The sequence below is a fragment of the Lycium ferocissimum genome, chromosome 1 (genome assembly GCF_029784015.1).
Source record: "Lycium ferocissimum isolate CSIRO_LF1 chromosome 1, AGI_CSIRO_Lferr_CH_V1, whole genome shotgun sequence".
Lineage (NCBI taxonomy): Eukaryota > Viridiplantae > Streptophyta > Magnoliopsida > Solanales > Solanaceae > Lycium > Lycium ferocissimum.
This window is the reverse complement of record NC_081342.1, coordinates 12,456,355-12,474,308: the sequence shown is the minus strand read 5'-3', so window position 1 is coordinate 12,474,308 and position 17,954 is coordinate 12,456,355. Positions and strand designations below refer to the sequence as shown.

Sequence of the window (17,954 nt, the reverse complement as noted above, 5' to 3'; positions counted from 1 at the left end):
TCTTAAGTTTTTTATGTTGGTTGGTCAAAATATTTTATATTTTAGGAAAATAATTTTTTTAAAAAAATAGAAAATTAACTTCCCAGCTAGAAGTAAGGAAAACAAGTCTCGTAAGTGGCATTCCATGCTGATTGCTTTCTCTCCAACCCCGCCCCTGCCTCACCTCCATTCCTCCCTTTTCTCCCCTATAGTGTTTGTCTAGATTATATATAAATAATCTTCTGACAATATTTTCTACTCATTTCCCAAACACCATAAAATAAGTAAAGAAATCACTTATTTTAAAGAAACATTTTCCTTTTTATCAAACACATGCACACCCAAAACTGAAAATTGTTGAGAGCTTTTGTAAAAATCTTAATTAGAAGAAACATTCAAGTTTTGACAAGAAATTTATAACTATAAGCAAGTTTCCAATTTGACTAAACAACCACAGATTTGTTCATGTTTCTTGGAGTACGTAGGCTAACCACGTTCTTTTGAAAACTTTTTTTTTTATTTAACTGGAAAAAAGAAACTAGTTAAGTTCAATCATTTGTTTTTCTTTCTGAATAGCTACATTTGTCGAAATATTCCCTTAAATCCAAAGTATCTGTCTTTTATGATTTTTCACACTTCTTACAAAAGATATTTAATAGTCGTAATCAGAAAAAGTATATATTTGAACCATCATTTCATTTCTCTTAATCGTCTCACTTAATTAACACTCTACCAAATATAGTTAGAGTAGATTTGAAAAAGAGAAGTATTACTAAATGACTTTTCGTTTTTTAGAAACAAATTCAGCATACCAAACGACTAACATTTGGGATTTCTTTTTTTTTTTTTTTTTTTTTTTTTTTTGGTATTTTTTTGCTACAAATAATAAAAGATGAAGAGATTCATATGTATATGGACATTTTTAAAATGTACTGCAATAACACTAGAGATCCGAGCTCCACTTTCATCTCATAATGAAAGAGTAAATATGTCATGATTCATAAAAGCTGCTGCAACATATTTTTTTCCAAATGAAAGTTAAGGAATGATCTTGGTTTGCTTCCTTGTTTGAAGAAAGCCTGCAATGTGGTCCTGGACAACCTTAATACATTTTTATATTAAAAGAAAAAGGGACCTCTCCAGTTCCGTAAACCTAGATTATTAGCAGATCGCATCATGTTATCGCAACCTGGTAACCACAGCCTTTGCCAGCACAAACAAATCTTTTTACTGAAAGTTATATGGTTTACGACCGCTATAACAATCATATTCTATAATAACATTTCACTATAACGATAGTTTTCTTGTACTATAATTGATTTCTCATGTTATATATATTATGTTATATGTTCTCTACATTTGGCGCCAAAAAATATCCAGACAACGATGTCCTTATAGCTAGAGCTTTGACCGTATACATTAATAACATAACAATTTTTTTAATTTTAGTTTAATTTGTTATAGTAGACAACTTACCCTTTTTTTCATATCATCTATCGATATAATTATAAAAGGGTTACGTAGCAACATTTTAAGTGATCTTATCATATAAATATTCTTTATACCGTCCTACAAGGAATTAATCTCTCGATAATTTGGTATTGATGGGGTCATCATATATCATTGCTCCCATAGCATTTTTATTTTGGAGTAAACACACAAATGGGGTCATGCCATGATTGATCCCAACAGTACATTTCCACTAAATATTACCCTTTCATCTCAAATAGAATATAATGATGACATGTGGAACGTACAGGTCATAATATCTAATTTGCTGTGTGAATCTGAACCAGGGTTCTTAAGTTAATCGAACTAGAATTTACAAATTTTAAATTCACATGAAAAATGCTAGCTTCACTAAATCGAAATAAAAAGAGTAAATCCTTATGCCATTATTAACGAAGAAGAATAATGCTTGCTTCAATAAATGAAGGCGTGCACGCATCCAATGGCCCAGTAGTCAGAAAGGAAAAAGAAAAGCAAAAAGAAAAGCTTGTTTGGATTAAACAATGAACAATATTAGGTTACTTAATGGTGGTAATTAGATACTATTTTAATCATCCCCAAAAGGATGATAATTTCACTGTATGCGGAGCCAAACATTGTTTATTAGGATAGTTTAAAATTCATTTATTAAGTTTTTCATAGTTTTTATATAGTCAATTTTTTTTTTAATAATGACATCGTTGTCTAAATATTTTTTGTCTACTATAGCAAAATGCTATTGTAAAAAGTATTTAATATAATATAACATGAAAAATTAATTTCAAAATGAATTTAGTTGTTATAACGAAATGTTCTTATGGAGAATGGTTGTTATAGAGAGATATGCGCGTATGACTTTGTCTAAAATAAAGTCATCGATATCTGAATTCACGACGAAAATAAATGTGTTGATTGGTGTGTTGTAAACTAGCATTTTTTTTTTTGGCATGGTAGAAAAGCAAAAAATAAAAAAAAAAAAAATAAAAAAAAATACAAAAGTCATGAAACAACTATATTTGCCCTATCCACTGTGCTTCTGCACGTAAAAAGCATGGATTAATCCAACTAATCTTTGCATTTTTCCCTACTTTATTGAGCTTTAGACATGATTAATTAAGTTGGTCTTTAAAAAGACTAATATTTTAAGGGACGTAGCTTTCACTAGGCATGATTACAACCCCTAAAAGCATTGCAAACGATCGGGAATCCAGCCATTTCTAAGTAAACAAAACAAAGTGAAAAATAAAAAGTCAGTACTCGTCCCACCTTTCACCGAAAAGTAGCACCAAGTTTAGTAACATATTCTTGACTTTTTCACCAGACAAAAAATTGAAATCACTCCCTGAAGTATCAGTGTTTCAACTCTTTTACGAATTTATACACTGTCAAATTGGCTTCATAGCAAGCCGGATACGATAATTGAGAATCGATCGCAAAATCAAGATTTAAATTTGATAGGTTCAATCTTTAGGTTTTTACCATCAAATTATGGGACCAATTTAACTCGTTGAATATATTGATACATCCGACATTGCCTACTGTCATAGGTGAGCTAGAATTCTAGCTACGAGTTCGGTCAGTAGCTTTGACCAAAATCATGTATTTGTCTAAATATTCCATTGAATATACAACAACAACAATATACCTAGTGTAATCTCACAAGTGGGGTTTGGGATGTTGTTGTTGTTGTATATTCAATGGAATATTTAAGACAAATACATGAGACTAGTCAAAGCTACAATAAATTACCTTATCAACGATTCAGAACTCATAAACTCAAAATTTTGAATCCGCATCTACCTACGGTGAGGTTAAAGTGATACTCTAGTATTAAACTTTTACCCCATTATTTTATTAAATATAACTTAAATTCAATGTTTTTAAATCTCCCCTCATGCATGGTTTCATGTGACTTTTTTCTTTAACTCCGCCTTTCTAGCCTTTCTACTCACCCTTCAGGCCTTCACACACACACACACACACACACTCAGTGACACAGAGAGTGTTATACATGCCAGCAAATAAAGTGTCAGCTTAAATTAGGAGTATTAGCTTTAATGGGTCCTTAAAAAGCTATTAAAAGCATAGTGATTTGTTAAGAAGCTGGTTTAATGGTTTTGGGAAGTCGAGATTTTTTTAAGGACTAATTTGGTAAAGAAGATGGGAGTTGTCACTGTTGCTGAACTGAAGCCAAGCATATCTGGGAAGAGGTCTTTTCGTCCAAGTTCTAGTGCCAGACATATTACTGAATGGTATATATATCTTCTCAATTATTCCATCTTTTACTATATCACTAATATGACATGTTAGTTATCAGATTTTTTGGATACCAATCAATGTTTTCCATAGATACTTGGTTCAGTACCATATTAAGTGTTTCAATTAATTCTTCATACAGCACCTACCACGTTTAGAAGTCCATATTAGGTCTTTATTGGCATGGGCGGAGCTAAGGGGGCGTAACGAGATTCATCGGAACCCCCTTTGTTAGAAAATTACATGTAATATGCAAAGTCGAAATTATTTTGGTTGTATATATAATAGATGTTGAATCTCCGTCGCTTATTCGTGTGTTTTCTTCTTTATATTTTGAATATCCCCTAGTGAAAATCTTGCCTCCACTAATGTTAAATTTTGGTACATTTAGATGGTAGCATGAATTCTTGTGAGTTGGGGACTTGTCAACTGAGATTGTCAGTTTGGCTCTGTTCTGATAACAGTCAAAGTCCTTAACAAAGGATACCACTTTCTTTAGAATCTAGAGGACCTGAAATCTCTCAGTTAACTTTTCTTATTGTATTTTTCCTCAGACTATTTTTATCAGACTTTAAAAGGGATTTTCTGCAACTTATCACTAAAATCTCCTGTTAGAAGAAGATGTTTAGTGATAACAATTAAATGGATCACAGAATAATTAATACAAGAAAAAACAAACTCTACAACCACCAAAATATCTGAATGATAATTGCATTTATGATAGACCATATTCAAGTGCTGACTTAGTGAAAATGGCAATACTTATAGCTTTTAAGGAATTGATTATGGTGGAACTTACCTTAAAATCTAAGCATCTAGAGTTTCTATCAGATCATTAAGTTAATATCATAAGCAGTTTCTAAGGCTTCAATCATTGAAAATGACAAATCAAATATCTTACTTTTTAACATCTAAGTCCAATGTGTTCAGTTTTCTTGTTTCAAGATGTGGTGTGAATGGTGTACACAGCTATAATTATTTCTTTAAGTTTCAACATGTGTTTATTACGAGGGCCCTCAAACAAGTACAGATGAGTACAGACCACAAGATAAATCAAAACTAGGAACAACTTTCAAAGACAAAAGAAGATGTCTGTCGCTTGCTAAATTGGATCTAAAAACAGAAAAATACAGAGTACTATAACTCTGTTTAATCTTTGTATCCATTCAAGCTATTTTCGTTGCGCTTTTCCACTCAGTGTTTTATGATCAGGCTGACTTATTCTCCCTGAAGCGTTAAGGTTTCATCTGCTTGATTTTCCATAGCTTTAAGACTCCATATATCGAGCAATATTGCATTCTTGAGATGTAAGTTGCGTGAAATCTTAGGCTAAAATATAAGCAGAAAGTCTTTCATGGCTTTAGATCATTGACCATATATTCTATTGCAGGCCAATATCTGATGTTTCTAGTGATCTTACAATAGAAGTCGGATCAGCCAGTTTTGCTCTTCACAAGGTACAAAAATGAAGTGTTCAATCTTTCTTCTTCGCATGTAAATTGATCTACCGATCTTTTCATCATCATGGGAAGGCTAAGTCTATCAAAAGCAGAAGTTGTACAAAAAAATGGATAGTCCAAATTAGCTTGAAAATGAATTATACTGTTATAAGTAGGCAACCAATATAAAACAGTCGCGTTCACACTGAATCTTTATTTCATGTGTCAAAATAGGGAGAGAAAAGAAAAGTAAATAGGTAGAGATGCAAAAATAGAAACACAGAACTAGATTAAGTTATGAGTTCTAATACCTTGGACACATTTCCAATGTGATTAGTAATTTGACATTATTTGCAGTTTCCTCTGGTTTCTCGAAGTGGAAGAATTAGAAAGCTGCTGCTAGAGGCAAAGGATACAAAAATTTCAAGGCTCAATCTTACTGGTCTTCCTGGTGGATCTGATGCATTTGAACTTGCTGCAAAGTTCTGCTACGGCGTGAATGTTGAGATTACCATATCAAACGTGGCGTTACTGAGATGTGCAGCCAGGTTTATGGAAATGACAGAAGACATCTCCGAGAAAAACCTGGAATTTCGTACTGAGGTATTTCTTAAGGATACAGTATTCCCAAACATATCCAACTCGATATCTGTTCTTCATCGCTGTGAAATGCTACTACCAGTATCCGAAGAAGTCAATCTTGTTAGTCGGTTAATTAATGCAATTGCAAATAATGCTTGTAAGGAGCAGCTAACATCTGGTTTGTCAAAGCTGGAGCATAATTTCCCACCAAAACCTGTTAAATGCCTTGATTCCGAGACACCATCAGACTGGTGGGGAAAATCGCTGGTTGTGCTAAATTTGGATTTATTTCGGAGAGTTCTTTCTGCAGTAAAGACAAAAGGTCTCAAACAAGACATTATTAGCAGAATTTTGATAAATTATGCCCAAAATTCTCTTCAGGGGCTATTCATCAAGGATCCTCAGTTGGTTAAAGGAAGTTGCATGGATTTGGATTTGCAGAAAAGACAAAGGATCATCGTCGAAACAATAGCTAGCTTACTACCAACACAATCCAGGAAAAGCTCAGTGCCAATGGCTTTTCTTTCAAGTTTGTTAAAATCTTCAATAGCAGCATCCGCTTCTACTTCTTGCAGATCTGATCTAGAGAGGCGCATCGGTCTGCAACTAGATCAGGCAATTCTTGAAGATATTCTCATCCCTGCAAATCCACATGGAAATAATCACAGCCCTCTCTATGACATAGATTCTATATTGAGGATCTTTTCCTATTTCTTGAATTTAGATGAGGATGATGAAGAGGACAATAATCCCCTAAGAGACGAAAGTGAAATGGTTTACGACTTTGATAGTCCTGGATCTCCCAAACATAGCTCAATTGTTAAGGTGTCAAAATTATTGGACAATTATCTGGCAGAAGTTGCATTAGATTCCAACCTAACACCATCAAAGTATATAGCACTAGCAGAGTTACTTCCAGACCACGCCCGTCTAGTTTATGATGGCTTATATCGAGCTGTAGATATTTTCCTCAAGGTAAGCTTCTTAACTTGATCAACATGATCCCACTCACCTATTCAAAACAATTAGGGGTCGTTTGGTTGTTGGTTAGAGTTATGCAGGTATTAATTATGCAGGGTTTAGTTATTCCATCTTCTACCCTACAGATTCCCTCATAACCCTCATAACTTACACATGTATTAATTATGCGGAATTATAAACTGGTAACCAAACAACATGCTTGGTGTTTTGAATTTCATACATAGCAACTAAAATGCTACCAAATATGGTATTAGTTATGCTGGTTTTAATACATGAATGATTCACTTCCTAACCAGCAACCAAATGACCCTTTAGTGTTCTCATATAAGGAGTTTAACAAATGTATTTTCATGTTGGACTGTTTTAAGATCATGCATGACATTCTCATGGCAGGTTCATCCCAACATTAAGGACTCCGAACGCTACAGACTCTGTAAAACTATTGATTGCCAGAAAATATCGCAAGAAGCTTGCAGTCATGCAGCTCAAAATGAACGGTTGCCTGTGCAAATGGCGGTCCAAGTACTATACTTTGAACAAATCAGACTGAGAAATGCGATGAACGGGGGCCATAATAATCAGTTCTTCGGAATGAATAGTCAGTTCCCTCAGCGTTCAGGCAGTGCAGCAGGAAGCGGATGCATCTCTCCAAGAGATAACTATGCATCAGTCAGGAGAGAAAACAGAGAACTGAAGCTCGAGGTTACAAGAATGAGAATGAGGCTTACAGATTTAGAGAAAGATCACGTCTCCATGAAACAGGAGCTAGTAAAGTCACATCCTGCCGATAAGTTATTCAAGTCATTCACCAAGAAACTAAGCAAGCTCAACGCACTGTTCCGAATAAGAGATTTAAGGCCAATAGGGGGGAAAGCTAACTCAGAAAGTCGGTTACTATTTCAGAAGAGAAGGCGCCATTCGGTTTCTTGATGTTGAACACTAATGTGAATAAGAAAGAGTATATAGTGTTTTCATAGTGCTGAGTTTGATGGATGTTGATGTGTTGAGTGAAGTTCTTTCTTGCATTCTCTTTTGATTGTAACCTTGAAAGAAGATATTCACTCAAACTTCTACTTTAAAGGTATATAAACAAGTGTGAGGTTTTTTAGCTTCATGGGAGTTTGCACCTATTGCATATTCTGCCTGCATTCCTAAAAGAAATATTACTATGAAAGCAACTTTAGTGTTTAAACTTATGAAGGAAATACAACGCGAGCGTCATGCTGGAGTCCATCAGATACAGAGTTGTGCTGTCAGTTGGCATTAATCTGATTTTTACGTGATCAATCCACAAGAAACAGAGATCATATATTTCCCTCATCGACGTTTGATATTCAAAGGATTACAGAAGAAGAAATAGGGAGTAGATTGAGGTTGAGTTGTCAATTTGTGCATAGCAGTACTAGGAGAGATATTCAGAATTTTTGGGCGGTTTTACTTGAGATCCAAAACATATGTTCTTAAGCTTCTTGTTGAACAATGTCAAAATGGGATCATAACAATCTTCCTTTTGGGGGTTATCAGTCAAAAGTCATATTCAAGTTTTGAAGTTTATAGGTTCCTATAACTACCTCAAACTAATATATAATAAAAATTGGGCTCACAGTCAAATATTAATACAATATTTAGTGGATTTCTTATACATATACAAGGTCTAGGCAAAAGTTATTGGGTTCACTTGAAACCACATATTATATTGTGGATCCGCCCCTGGTTATCACTCAGGGTGGCTTCAATTGAATTCTTCCTCCTATTTTTCTGAGAGTTTAGAGGTTCATATTTGCCTTCGCAATGCTTTCATTCACTTTAATTTTTTTCGTTTAACGTGCTGGTTAGCTTAGACAATCGCCAAGAATTTTTTTATTATATGATCGATTGGTCCTTCCCAATATTTATTATTATACTCTATCTGATACTGCATGTAAATTGTCATAACGCACTAGTTATTGTTAGTGTGTACGAGAGCTTCATAGCTACTTGGTATAACTAGTGCCATCACGAGCTCCCGAGCTACAAGCCTTCAAAGTCTTCTCTGGTAGGAACTTTTGTGGCATTTCCAGCCCTGGTGACGGTTGATGAGTTCATCTCGAGGCTGTTCGTGTTCCAGCTCCTTGGATTTGGCTCCTCCTGAGGAAAAATGATAATCCCAACCCCGTTACTCATTCCGTCAATAGCTCATCGATTTAAAAACAATGAGGAAATTCGGCTAATCATCTTATTGTTGATTCTCTTTTACTGTTGGACACTTTTCGTGTTAGCTTGATCCAATAGATTGACTAGCTTTGCCTGCAACATTCATGCTGGCAATTTCTGAGTTGTTAGATTAGATCTTGCTGATTTTACGTCATTGTAGATGGCTTTCTAGATCAAAATGCAGATCATGCTAATAACTTAAACATCAGTTGGGCGCCTCCGGGAAAGGTACTGCCCCTTCTACCACATGTTCTTACAATTATTCCATGTTGATGGAATTCACCTGAGGCTCATTCTTCTCAATTGGCCATAACTTGCAAGGTTCCAACCGTTGGGTTCATAATGTACCGCGACTGGCCCTTCAAAAAGCGCCAGTCTCCCCATTGTATCTAGGAGACCTACCTTCGGCAGGAGCATTTATTTCTTATGATTAGAGTAGGGGTCCCAAGTGTTCTGCCCTACCATACTCAAGAACTTGTTATAGTCACAACTATTGTCATACTCAAAAGGTTGAAGCTTTTAACGAAGAAACTTCACTAGGAGGGGGAATCCTAGCAAACATATAAAACTAGCAGTTTAGTGATAGTAAAAAATATAAGAAATTTCAAAGAAAAGCATGGATTATTACTTCACAAGACAGATTTTGCCTCAATCTCGACGAATGGGAATTCCATGCCAAACAGTGGGAAAGAGGGATTACAAAAAACTTCAATTCCTGACTTTGAGTAACATTAAGCTCTCTACTGATAGTATAACAGACAATTAGCAGGAGAGAATAATACATAGTGCTCCGAGTTTACTTTAAATTCAATGGTGAACTTCCCGACTTGACAACTGCATATCAGAGAGTATTAGGTTAACTGTACCAGTTGTACTTTCAATGAAGAAGGTGCTCTAGATAAAGAAGCGTCCATCTTTGACCCTGAAACAAATCCAGCCTGTAACTCTGGCAGCAAAGTAGGAGCCAACGTGAAGGAAGACCGCAGCATGTAGGGGGCAATTGGTAAATCAGGGAGAGAAGAAACTGATGAACTATATTGTACTGTTCCCATAGGATGATCAAATTTACAAGCGCGACCAAACTTGCAGTGTCCTTTCAGTAGATAAAATGAACAAGGCTTCACCCCCTGCTTTAAAAATGTAGATCAGTGGAACGCTCAAACATGAAGACTTACAAGAAGCAATACTTTCAGAGAGTCAACCAAGACCATTTTCCAAACAAACGAGAGAATATAAACCATCACATTTTACATGGGTTAAGAAACAGTAGCGTTCAGCTGACTCCCTCTCCTTGAAATACACAAATTTTGACATCATGAAAACTCAAATGCAAAGGCAGTTGAGCATGGGCAATTCTGTGTGCGCGTGATTATAATGATGGTAGTTGAGAACACAAGATGCTAACTCCCTCCCAGTTCAATATATAGTTCCAAATAATCCTTTCGGAATGACTAGGAAAAGCTTGCTATGAAGAAAGGAATAAATAGATCATACCTTCCTTAGCCTACAATTCTTACCTACTGTGCACAAAAGAAACTGCTCATGCATCTGTGCACTGGCAACAAAATTCTTAGAAATGGAAAGCCTAGCGAACAACCAACTAGATTCATCAATTTCTTTATGACCAAACAAAGGCGAGAACATTCATCACTCTCTAGACGTAGAAAAGCTTGGTTAACTGTAAGTCCAAATGCACACAGTTAAGTTCATTAAATTTTAACTAAATAAAAGAAAAACAATACTGACGAACTTGGAATTCACTTCATGGATGTAACAATACTACCGTTACTGTAACAAGGTTAATTTTTTTTGTTTAAATCCGAGGAAGCTAGGACAGAACTGAACTCACAGAACGTCCGCTGCCAAATGCCAACAAGAATAACCAATAAAAACACAACAAACCTGCAATTTCACTGGTTCATGCACAGCATATTACACATCTATTAATTTTCTTCATGTTAAATAGAGACATTTTCTATGACATCATGCAATGAAATGAGAACAGGTCATGAACAAACTTGACAAACTCATGGTAAACCCTGGTTAACCTCTTAACATATGGTAGTGCATTTATACAAACACATCACTTAAGTTACAGAAGTCTCAGGATAACTGCATGGACTTTTAAATAGTTAAGAGGAACTAGACTATGAGATCCTCCTCTTCAAAAACAGTGGTACCTCGAGAAGTTTATAAGATGAGAATATTACAGTGATTCAATAAACATGCAAAAATCCAAACACCGTCTCAATTCATGCTATTGAGTTTTAACAATTGAGACATAATCGTGAACCAGCAATTATCAAAATGAAGGCGAGACAGCTAATGCAACTGTGTGAGATGTATGGGTTAGGCGCACATCACAAGGTCGAACTATGTTGCAGAAAAAAGCATGGCATTTAAGTTGAGATGGGTAGGAGAGGCAGGACTATTATCCACCGAGTTTCGAACTGTACGCCATTGGACCCTCGAGAATTTCTCGGTTATCCAAAAAGGAAAATGAGACAGCTAATGCAGCTTCATTAATCACAAAAGACAGCTAATGCAGCTTCATTAATCACAAAATTACAACACGAGCGCACCAAATTTAAGCAAGACAACAATCATAAAACAATCCTCTTCCTGTACATTTCTCCCCTCAATCTTGTATCATCGAATTCTGGTCAGATCCATAAATAAGGAACTTCAAAGTCCAGCATATGTCACTATCAATAACAAATCAGCATGCAATTGGCAAAAATCCTCAAAAGGAAAACTACAACATAAAGTTCCATATAATCAAGTGTCAGAACAGAATGTAGATAAAAAAAATTCAGACACAAAAAAAAAATCTAATGGCAGCTCAAGAGCACAATGAGGCCAGGACAAGAAGACTTAGCAATAACAGTGTACAAGTTTACCCAGGTTAGATTACAAATCATCTCGTCAAATCAAACAAAACGGAGAAAGAAGAAACATTATCATACCGGACGCAAAGGAAGGCCTGAGGGACTGAAAGCACAATTTGTCTTTGATGCGATCCAATCAGGTGGATGGTGATACCTACAAGATGATCCAAACTTACAATCCCCAGTTTTCATGTAGTATTGACATACGGGTTGCCCAGGTCTATCTGGAAAACCCTTTTCCTTTTGTGTTTTGCTTGAAGGGCTAGCAGCAGAGAGTGATGGGGAGTAAGGTCCCGCAAATGCATGTGTAGAAGATGCTAGCTGTGATATCCCATAGATAGATGTCATCCCAGCAGACAGTTGGGCACCGGGAGATAATGCAGGACTTACTGGTCCCTGCAACAAGTAAAAATAATCACCACGTAAAAAAGACATTACGCTTGTTTGGCCAAGCTTCGAAAATCAGTTTTTTGAAAACTGCTTTTCAAAAATGTACTTTGGTTGAGAAGCAGTTTCTGATGGCTAATCAATTTGAAAAATACTTCTGAGCAACAATTAGTGTTTGGCCAAGCTTTTAAAAAATGCTTCTAAGTGCATTTTTTCATAAGTGCTTTTCAAAAAAGTACTTTTGGAGAGCAGCTACTTTTTTCAGCTTCTCATAAACAGCTTCTACTTCTACTCAAAAGCAATTTTTCGTTTCCTAGAAAGCTTGACCAAACACCACAACTTTGAAAAACAAGCACTTTATTTTGAAAAAAAAAAACACTTTTGGCCTTGGAGAAGCTTGGCCAAACAGGCTATACATGATTGTAGAAGATTGATAGAGAAAAGATCTTTATATTACCGAGTAAGGGCTCCAGTTCTGAATGGTAACCACTCCTGGGTGAATCAGCACTGGACCATAAGCACTAGGTACATATGGCCCAGGTAAAAGTGAAGGCCTTGCTACTCTAAGACCAGTTGATGGACTGTTATATTCCTCAGGAGGAGCAGGAAGAGACTGCACTGTCGGATAAAATGGACGTGCAGGTGGTGCTGGCGCCAATACTCCAGCAGGTTGAGGGTGATGGTATTTACATGTTATACCAAATTTGCAATGCCCCGTTTTCAAATAATAGGAGCACTCAATTTCCCCCTGTTGTAGTAGTAGAAAATTAGATGGCTAGCACAGAAAGATAACATAAGTTCACACACATAAAACCATGAGACAGTTACCGTGCGTAATGGATATCCATAAGAATTTAGTGGTATATTGCTCAAGGATCCACCCAAGTTTCTAGGGTGGTGGAACTTGCAGGATGCACCAAATTTACAGGTCCCTGTTCTTAAATAATACTGCGCACGAACATTACGCAGTCAGCAACGAAATCAAAACTATTAAAGATGCTATAATACACTCGGGAAAACAGAAAACCTAAACACTTTAGAGTTTAAGCTTTAGAAGGAACAACAACACTCTGTCCTGCACTGAAAACAGAATACCTGGCACGTCGGTTCTCCCAATCTTTCCGGGAACTCAACTCCTACCAACTGCATCTTACCACCCTGAAAACAAAATCACTCAGTCAAATAAGGAATATAAGCGTTCACACTTTCCCAAAGAAAAATATACTCCTTTTGTTTCAATTCGTTTGTCTTACTTTGCTTTTTAGTCTGTCTCAAAAAGAATGCACCTTTCCTAATTTGGAAACTCTTTAATCTCAACATCCCACATGGCATGTTCAGACCACAAGATTAAAGGCCAATTTTGGAACACCATACGTATCTTTAGTTTAAGAACACAAGATTCAAAAATCTTCTTTACTTTCTTAAGCTCCGTGTCAAGTTAAATTATGACAAACAAACTGAAACGGATGGAGTAGCATATGTAGGAAATTGAGAAAGCAAATGAAAGTAGTCCAATTCTACATCGTCTATTTTAGCAAAGAAACGGTGGGTGCAATGTACTCTACACACGCTAACTTAAAATCTTGAATCTGCCTCATATGTCACTTCCAAGTGAAAAACTCAGCGCATCAATGTGACCAGCATTCGCGTTGATAACAATAAACATAAGCTCCAATAGATATACAAGAATGGAAAATAATAAGCTTAACATGAACCACCAAAGGATATGGTGGATGGTAAAGGTTTTAAAGCCTCGAGTTCAAGCTCTGAGAACGTAGTCCCAAAGTGCTAAACCCCTCATCGTGAGCTTTCTAGGCGTGAATCCAGATTAGTCAGGCCCAAATCCCAATGACAAAGCCACATAGACCAAAGGGTAGTCAGTTAAACACCCTTCACCAAAAAACTACACTACAAATATATGTCGAAAATTATTTTTTATACATACTCCTCCCACCTCAATTTAAGTGTCTTACTTTCCTTTTTGATTTGTCCCAAAAATAGTGCCTCTTTCTATATTTAGTAAGTTTCTCAATACCAACATTCTACATGACAAGTTTAAGGCCACAAGAATTAAAACACTACACGCATCTTTAATTTAAGACTACAAGAGTATATACTAAATCTTAAACACCCTTGACGAAATTCCTGGCTTCGTCAGGCCAGTGTAAAACAAATTAGCTTAACATGAGACCTAACTAAAGAAGGATAAACAACTTACATAGCCAAGATCACGATCATAAGGATGGTTAAAGCGACAATTGGCACCATACCCACATGACCCAGTTCTCATATAATATGAACAGTCAGGTACACCTGGCCTTTCTGGGTAAATTTCCCTACCATATAACCCCAACCTCTGCATTGATCCTACATTACCAAAAAAATAAACATTATCATCATCAAAAACCCTAGAACAAAAAGAAAAAACAAAATACCCACATTGCAAACAGTAAAAAAAAAGTAAAAAATCAAAACAACAGTGAAATTCAAATATGTTATTAAAAGTAGAAAAAACATACCATCAAGACCCGTTTCTTCTGACTGATGATCAGATTGTGACCCGTTACTACCTGTAGACCGTCCGTACATCTCCATATTTTTTTGTAATTTTTTTTTTCTTTTTCACAATATTCAGATGATCATAACCAAAAAAAAAAACAAAAAAACAAAAAAAAAATAAGAATTGGTAAGTGGGGGAGAGTAGAAAATAGAAAAAAGAGAATTGTGGGTAAAGCTTGATCACAAGTATATATGTACAGACATTAATGTTTGTTGCTATTACTTTACTATACTTACTAATGCAATAAGATGGGAAAAGAAAGGGGGTTGGGTTAACTGTACGTACGACACCAAACAGAGAGTGCCAAATGTGAAACTAAATTAGTGAAAACAGTCTTTTGGTGACACTAAGGTTTCCTTTTCTCTCTTTTTTTTTTTTTTTTTTTTTTCTCACTCTATACATAATAACATACACTGTCCGTACAGTGTGCATGCTTCGATTTTTGTTTGTATATAATCGGGTGCGAACCAACCTAACGTGTCAAAATATTAAAATCAAGATTATTAAAACGAGTTAATTTATTATACTAATTAGTGTATTTTAATACTCCTTCTGTCTCAATTTTAAGTGTCTTACTTTTTTTTTGTCTATCTCAAAAAGAGTGTCTTTTTCTAAAAACACCTTACATGACAAATTTAACACCACAAGATTAAAAGATATTTTAGTACATTACATTTTATTTATTTTTAAAGATTTAAAAATATATTTTTATTTAAATTTTGTATCTTTTTTAATAAGTGTCATTAATTATTAAAAAAAAAAATGTCCCAAAATCAGTGTCATTTTAGAAATTCAAGACCAACAAAAGTAATTGTTTTCAACTTTACTCTTAATATTAAAGTAATCAATCAGTCTCGACTAAAAAATTCTTACCTATTTTCTTTTATAAATATACGTTGCATTTATTATTTTTTCAATGGACGTGAAATGAGTTAAAGCTTCTTTTATTTTATCGTGAATTAACAAGTTTTTGCCTTGTACAATCTTTAAGTTTTAACTGAAAAACAATTTATCATCTACTTGTTATTAATTTTTAAAGTAAAAGGCACAATAATTTTTTTTAAACAAATTAGCATAAAACTTAATAAAAAGTCATTGCCTTTATGCCTTTGGCCTTGAAATGACTATTTCATTTACAATTCAAACATCTTACATGACTGTTTTTTTTAACACCACAAGATTAAAAGATATTTTAATACATTACACACATCTTTGATTTATGACCAAAAGATTTAAAAGTCTCCTTTATTCTTTAAATTTTGTACCTAGTCAAAATAAGTGTCACTTTAGCAACAAAAAAAAAAGTTATCCCAAAATAAGTATCACTAAGACCAACAAAAGTAATTGTTTTCAATTTTACCCGTTATATATCTATTAAAGTACTTCTTTTAATGAAATATGACTGGATTCATTTTTATTAACGGGCGATGAATAAATAACTTAATAATGACATCGTATTTATTATTTATCTTAATAGACGAGCTAAAGCGATATTTATTTTGGGACGAAGGGAGTAACAAGTTTTTGCATTGTCTATTTATTTGTGTATTTTAACCTGTTATAGCATGTTTTATCCTACCAACTTGTTATTAATTTTTATTATTATGAACGACTAAATGCAGTGATCTTTTATGTGATATATGTATTGTGTAATATATAAAAGTTAAACTTTTGTTAAAAAGAAAGTTCTTGGTTTTATGGTTTTAGTTTTATTTGATTGATTTATTGTGTTTAGAAATCTTTTACTTTCCATAACTTTTGTTTGGAAGAGAATATTTAGAGGAAAAATTAAAAATAAAATATAGAAAAAGAAATGAGCTTAGAAATTAAATAATTAAGAAATAAATGATGAGTGATGAAGATAGTTCCCGCAACATGCTTTGATAATTACGCATAAAGACATCAACATATGGCAATTCCCTTTGCAAGAAAAAAAAAAAACATAAGAAAGAAGTTCTTCTAAACGAAGATACTCTAAATTCATATCTTAATAATCAAAGGACAACATTTTTCTCAACAAGTGATTATTTATAATGATGAAAAATTGAAACGTAGTACAAGTATTTTCATACTAGGATTCACATCAATTGTTGTCTCTCTAACTGATTCCTCAAGATAAACTATTATCAACCGACACTTGTTTTCCCTTAACTGATTCCTCAAGATAAACTATTATCAACCGACACTTGTTTTCCCTTTATTGTTATGTCCTTCACATACTTGTATTTTAGTTTCTTGTTTTTTGTTTTTTTTAATTATGAAATTGATACACGTGTTAGATATTTTATCGATCTTACCAAACCAATGAAATGAAATAAATAATAATTACTCTATATAGCTCGTGATTCGTGAATGTCCTACATCTAGGTGTCTTAAGAGGCAAATAAAAGAATTCTAACTCGACTTCAACTATAGGAGCGACTGAACTAATTTTTTTAATTCAATTAGACGAATTACGAGTATGTGCCAAATGGCCAAAAACTCACCAAAGAGGAGCAATTATTCTTTCTCTTGCATAAACTCTACTTTTCTCAGTAAAGAATAAAATCGTGGGACCAAAAGTAAAGAATATTAACCTGTCATTGAGATGACGTTTAAGAATTTAGATATTTAATAAAAAGGAATTCTTTTGGTTTTAGATAGAGAGATAGAGAGTACTTCCATTTGATAAGTACCATATTTAGTTTATACTAGAACTAGAATTGAACTAATGTTAACATCATGCCAAAATTTATGGAGAAAATTCAATTCATATCCTATCAGACTTCTATATAACGGTTATCCTCTATAATAACGTTTTACTACTACCTCACGTGTTTAGTGGAACTCATTTTTTATGATAATTAGTTACATTAGCCGTCAAAAATATTCAAACAAACGACATTATTATAAAAAGAATTAATTGCATCGCTAGAATCCTTTTCTAAAAGAACACAATACATAAGTTGTTGATCACAATAATTAGGTGGCATTTACTTAAAAAAAATATGTGAATTTTTTCTCAATCAAAAGTTTCAAACACCGTAGAGAAAAGCTTTTTTTTCAAAAACTACAGAGCTTTTTCCTAATGATGTTCGGTTGATTATTTTAAACACAAAGGTACAAAACATTCGAAAAGATCTTTTTCCCTAACAAATATCTATGAAACACATCATCCATGGTAACTTGCCGGTCAAGAAAAGTCCTGCTTTAAATGATAGT

At 34.3% G+C, this 17,954-nt stretch overlaps 2 protein-coding genes across 3 annotated transcripts; one reads left to right on the top strand and one right to left on the bottom strand.

Annotated features, from left to right (window-relative positions):
• Positions 1 to 3,360: 3,360 nt before the first annotated feature.
• LOC132048558 (BTB/POZ domain-containing protein At1g03010-like) lies at positions 3,361 to 7,839 on the top strand. 2 transcript variants are annotated; one of them, XM_059439331.1, is made up of 4 exons: positions 3,361 to 3,719; positions 5,114 to 5,180; positions 5,520 to 6,719; positions 7,119 to 7,839. In XM_059439331.1, exons 1-4 carry the CDS (start codon positions 3,628 to 3,630, stop codon positions 7,653 to 7,655), a joined length of 1,896 nt encoding a protein of 631 aa, XP_059295314.1. In that variant the 5' UTR covers positions 3,361 to 3,627; the 3' UTR covers positions 7,656 to 7,839. The 2 variants fall into 2 exon arrangements, with proteins under 2 accessions (XP_059295314.1, XP_059295315.1); XM_059439332.1 differs by lacking the exon at positions 3,361 to 3,719 and adding an exon at positions 3,827 to 5,030.
• A 1,681-nt stretch (positions 7,840 to 9,520) lies between these two features.
• Positions 9,521 to 15,070, bottom strand: LOC132048542 (zinc finger CCCH domain-containing protein 32). The gene is given in 8 exon segments (XM_059439330.1): positions 9,521 to 9,799; positions 9,802 to 10,045; positions 11,885 to 12,202; positions 12,651 to 12,941; positions 13,022 to 13,141; positions 13,289 to 13,351; positions 14,412 to 14,560; positions 14,713 to 15,070. Coding segments are annotated over 8 exon segments (1,335 nt in total). The 5' UTR covers positions 14,789 to 15,070; the 3' UTR covers positions 9,521 to 9,725.
• Between the last annotated feature and the right edge of the window lie 2,884 nt (positions 15,071 to 17,954).

Excerpts from the sequence above, each read along its gene's own strand:
- LOC132048558 (XM_059439331.1), top strand. The coding sequence starts at position 3,628 with ATGGGAGTTGTCACTGTTGCTGAACTGAAGCCAAGCATATCTGGGAAG. Across the intron at positions 3,720-5,113 it reads GCCAGACATATTACTGAATG|GCCAATATCTGATGTTTCTA; the intron begins GTATATATATCT and ends ATTCTATTGCAG. Across the intron at positions 6,720-7,118 it reads CTGTAGATATTTTCCTCAAG|GTTCATCCCAACATTAAGGA; the intron begins GTAAGCTTCTTA and ends TTCTCATGGCAG.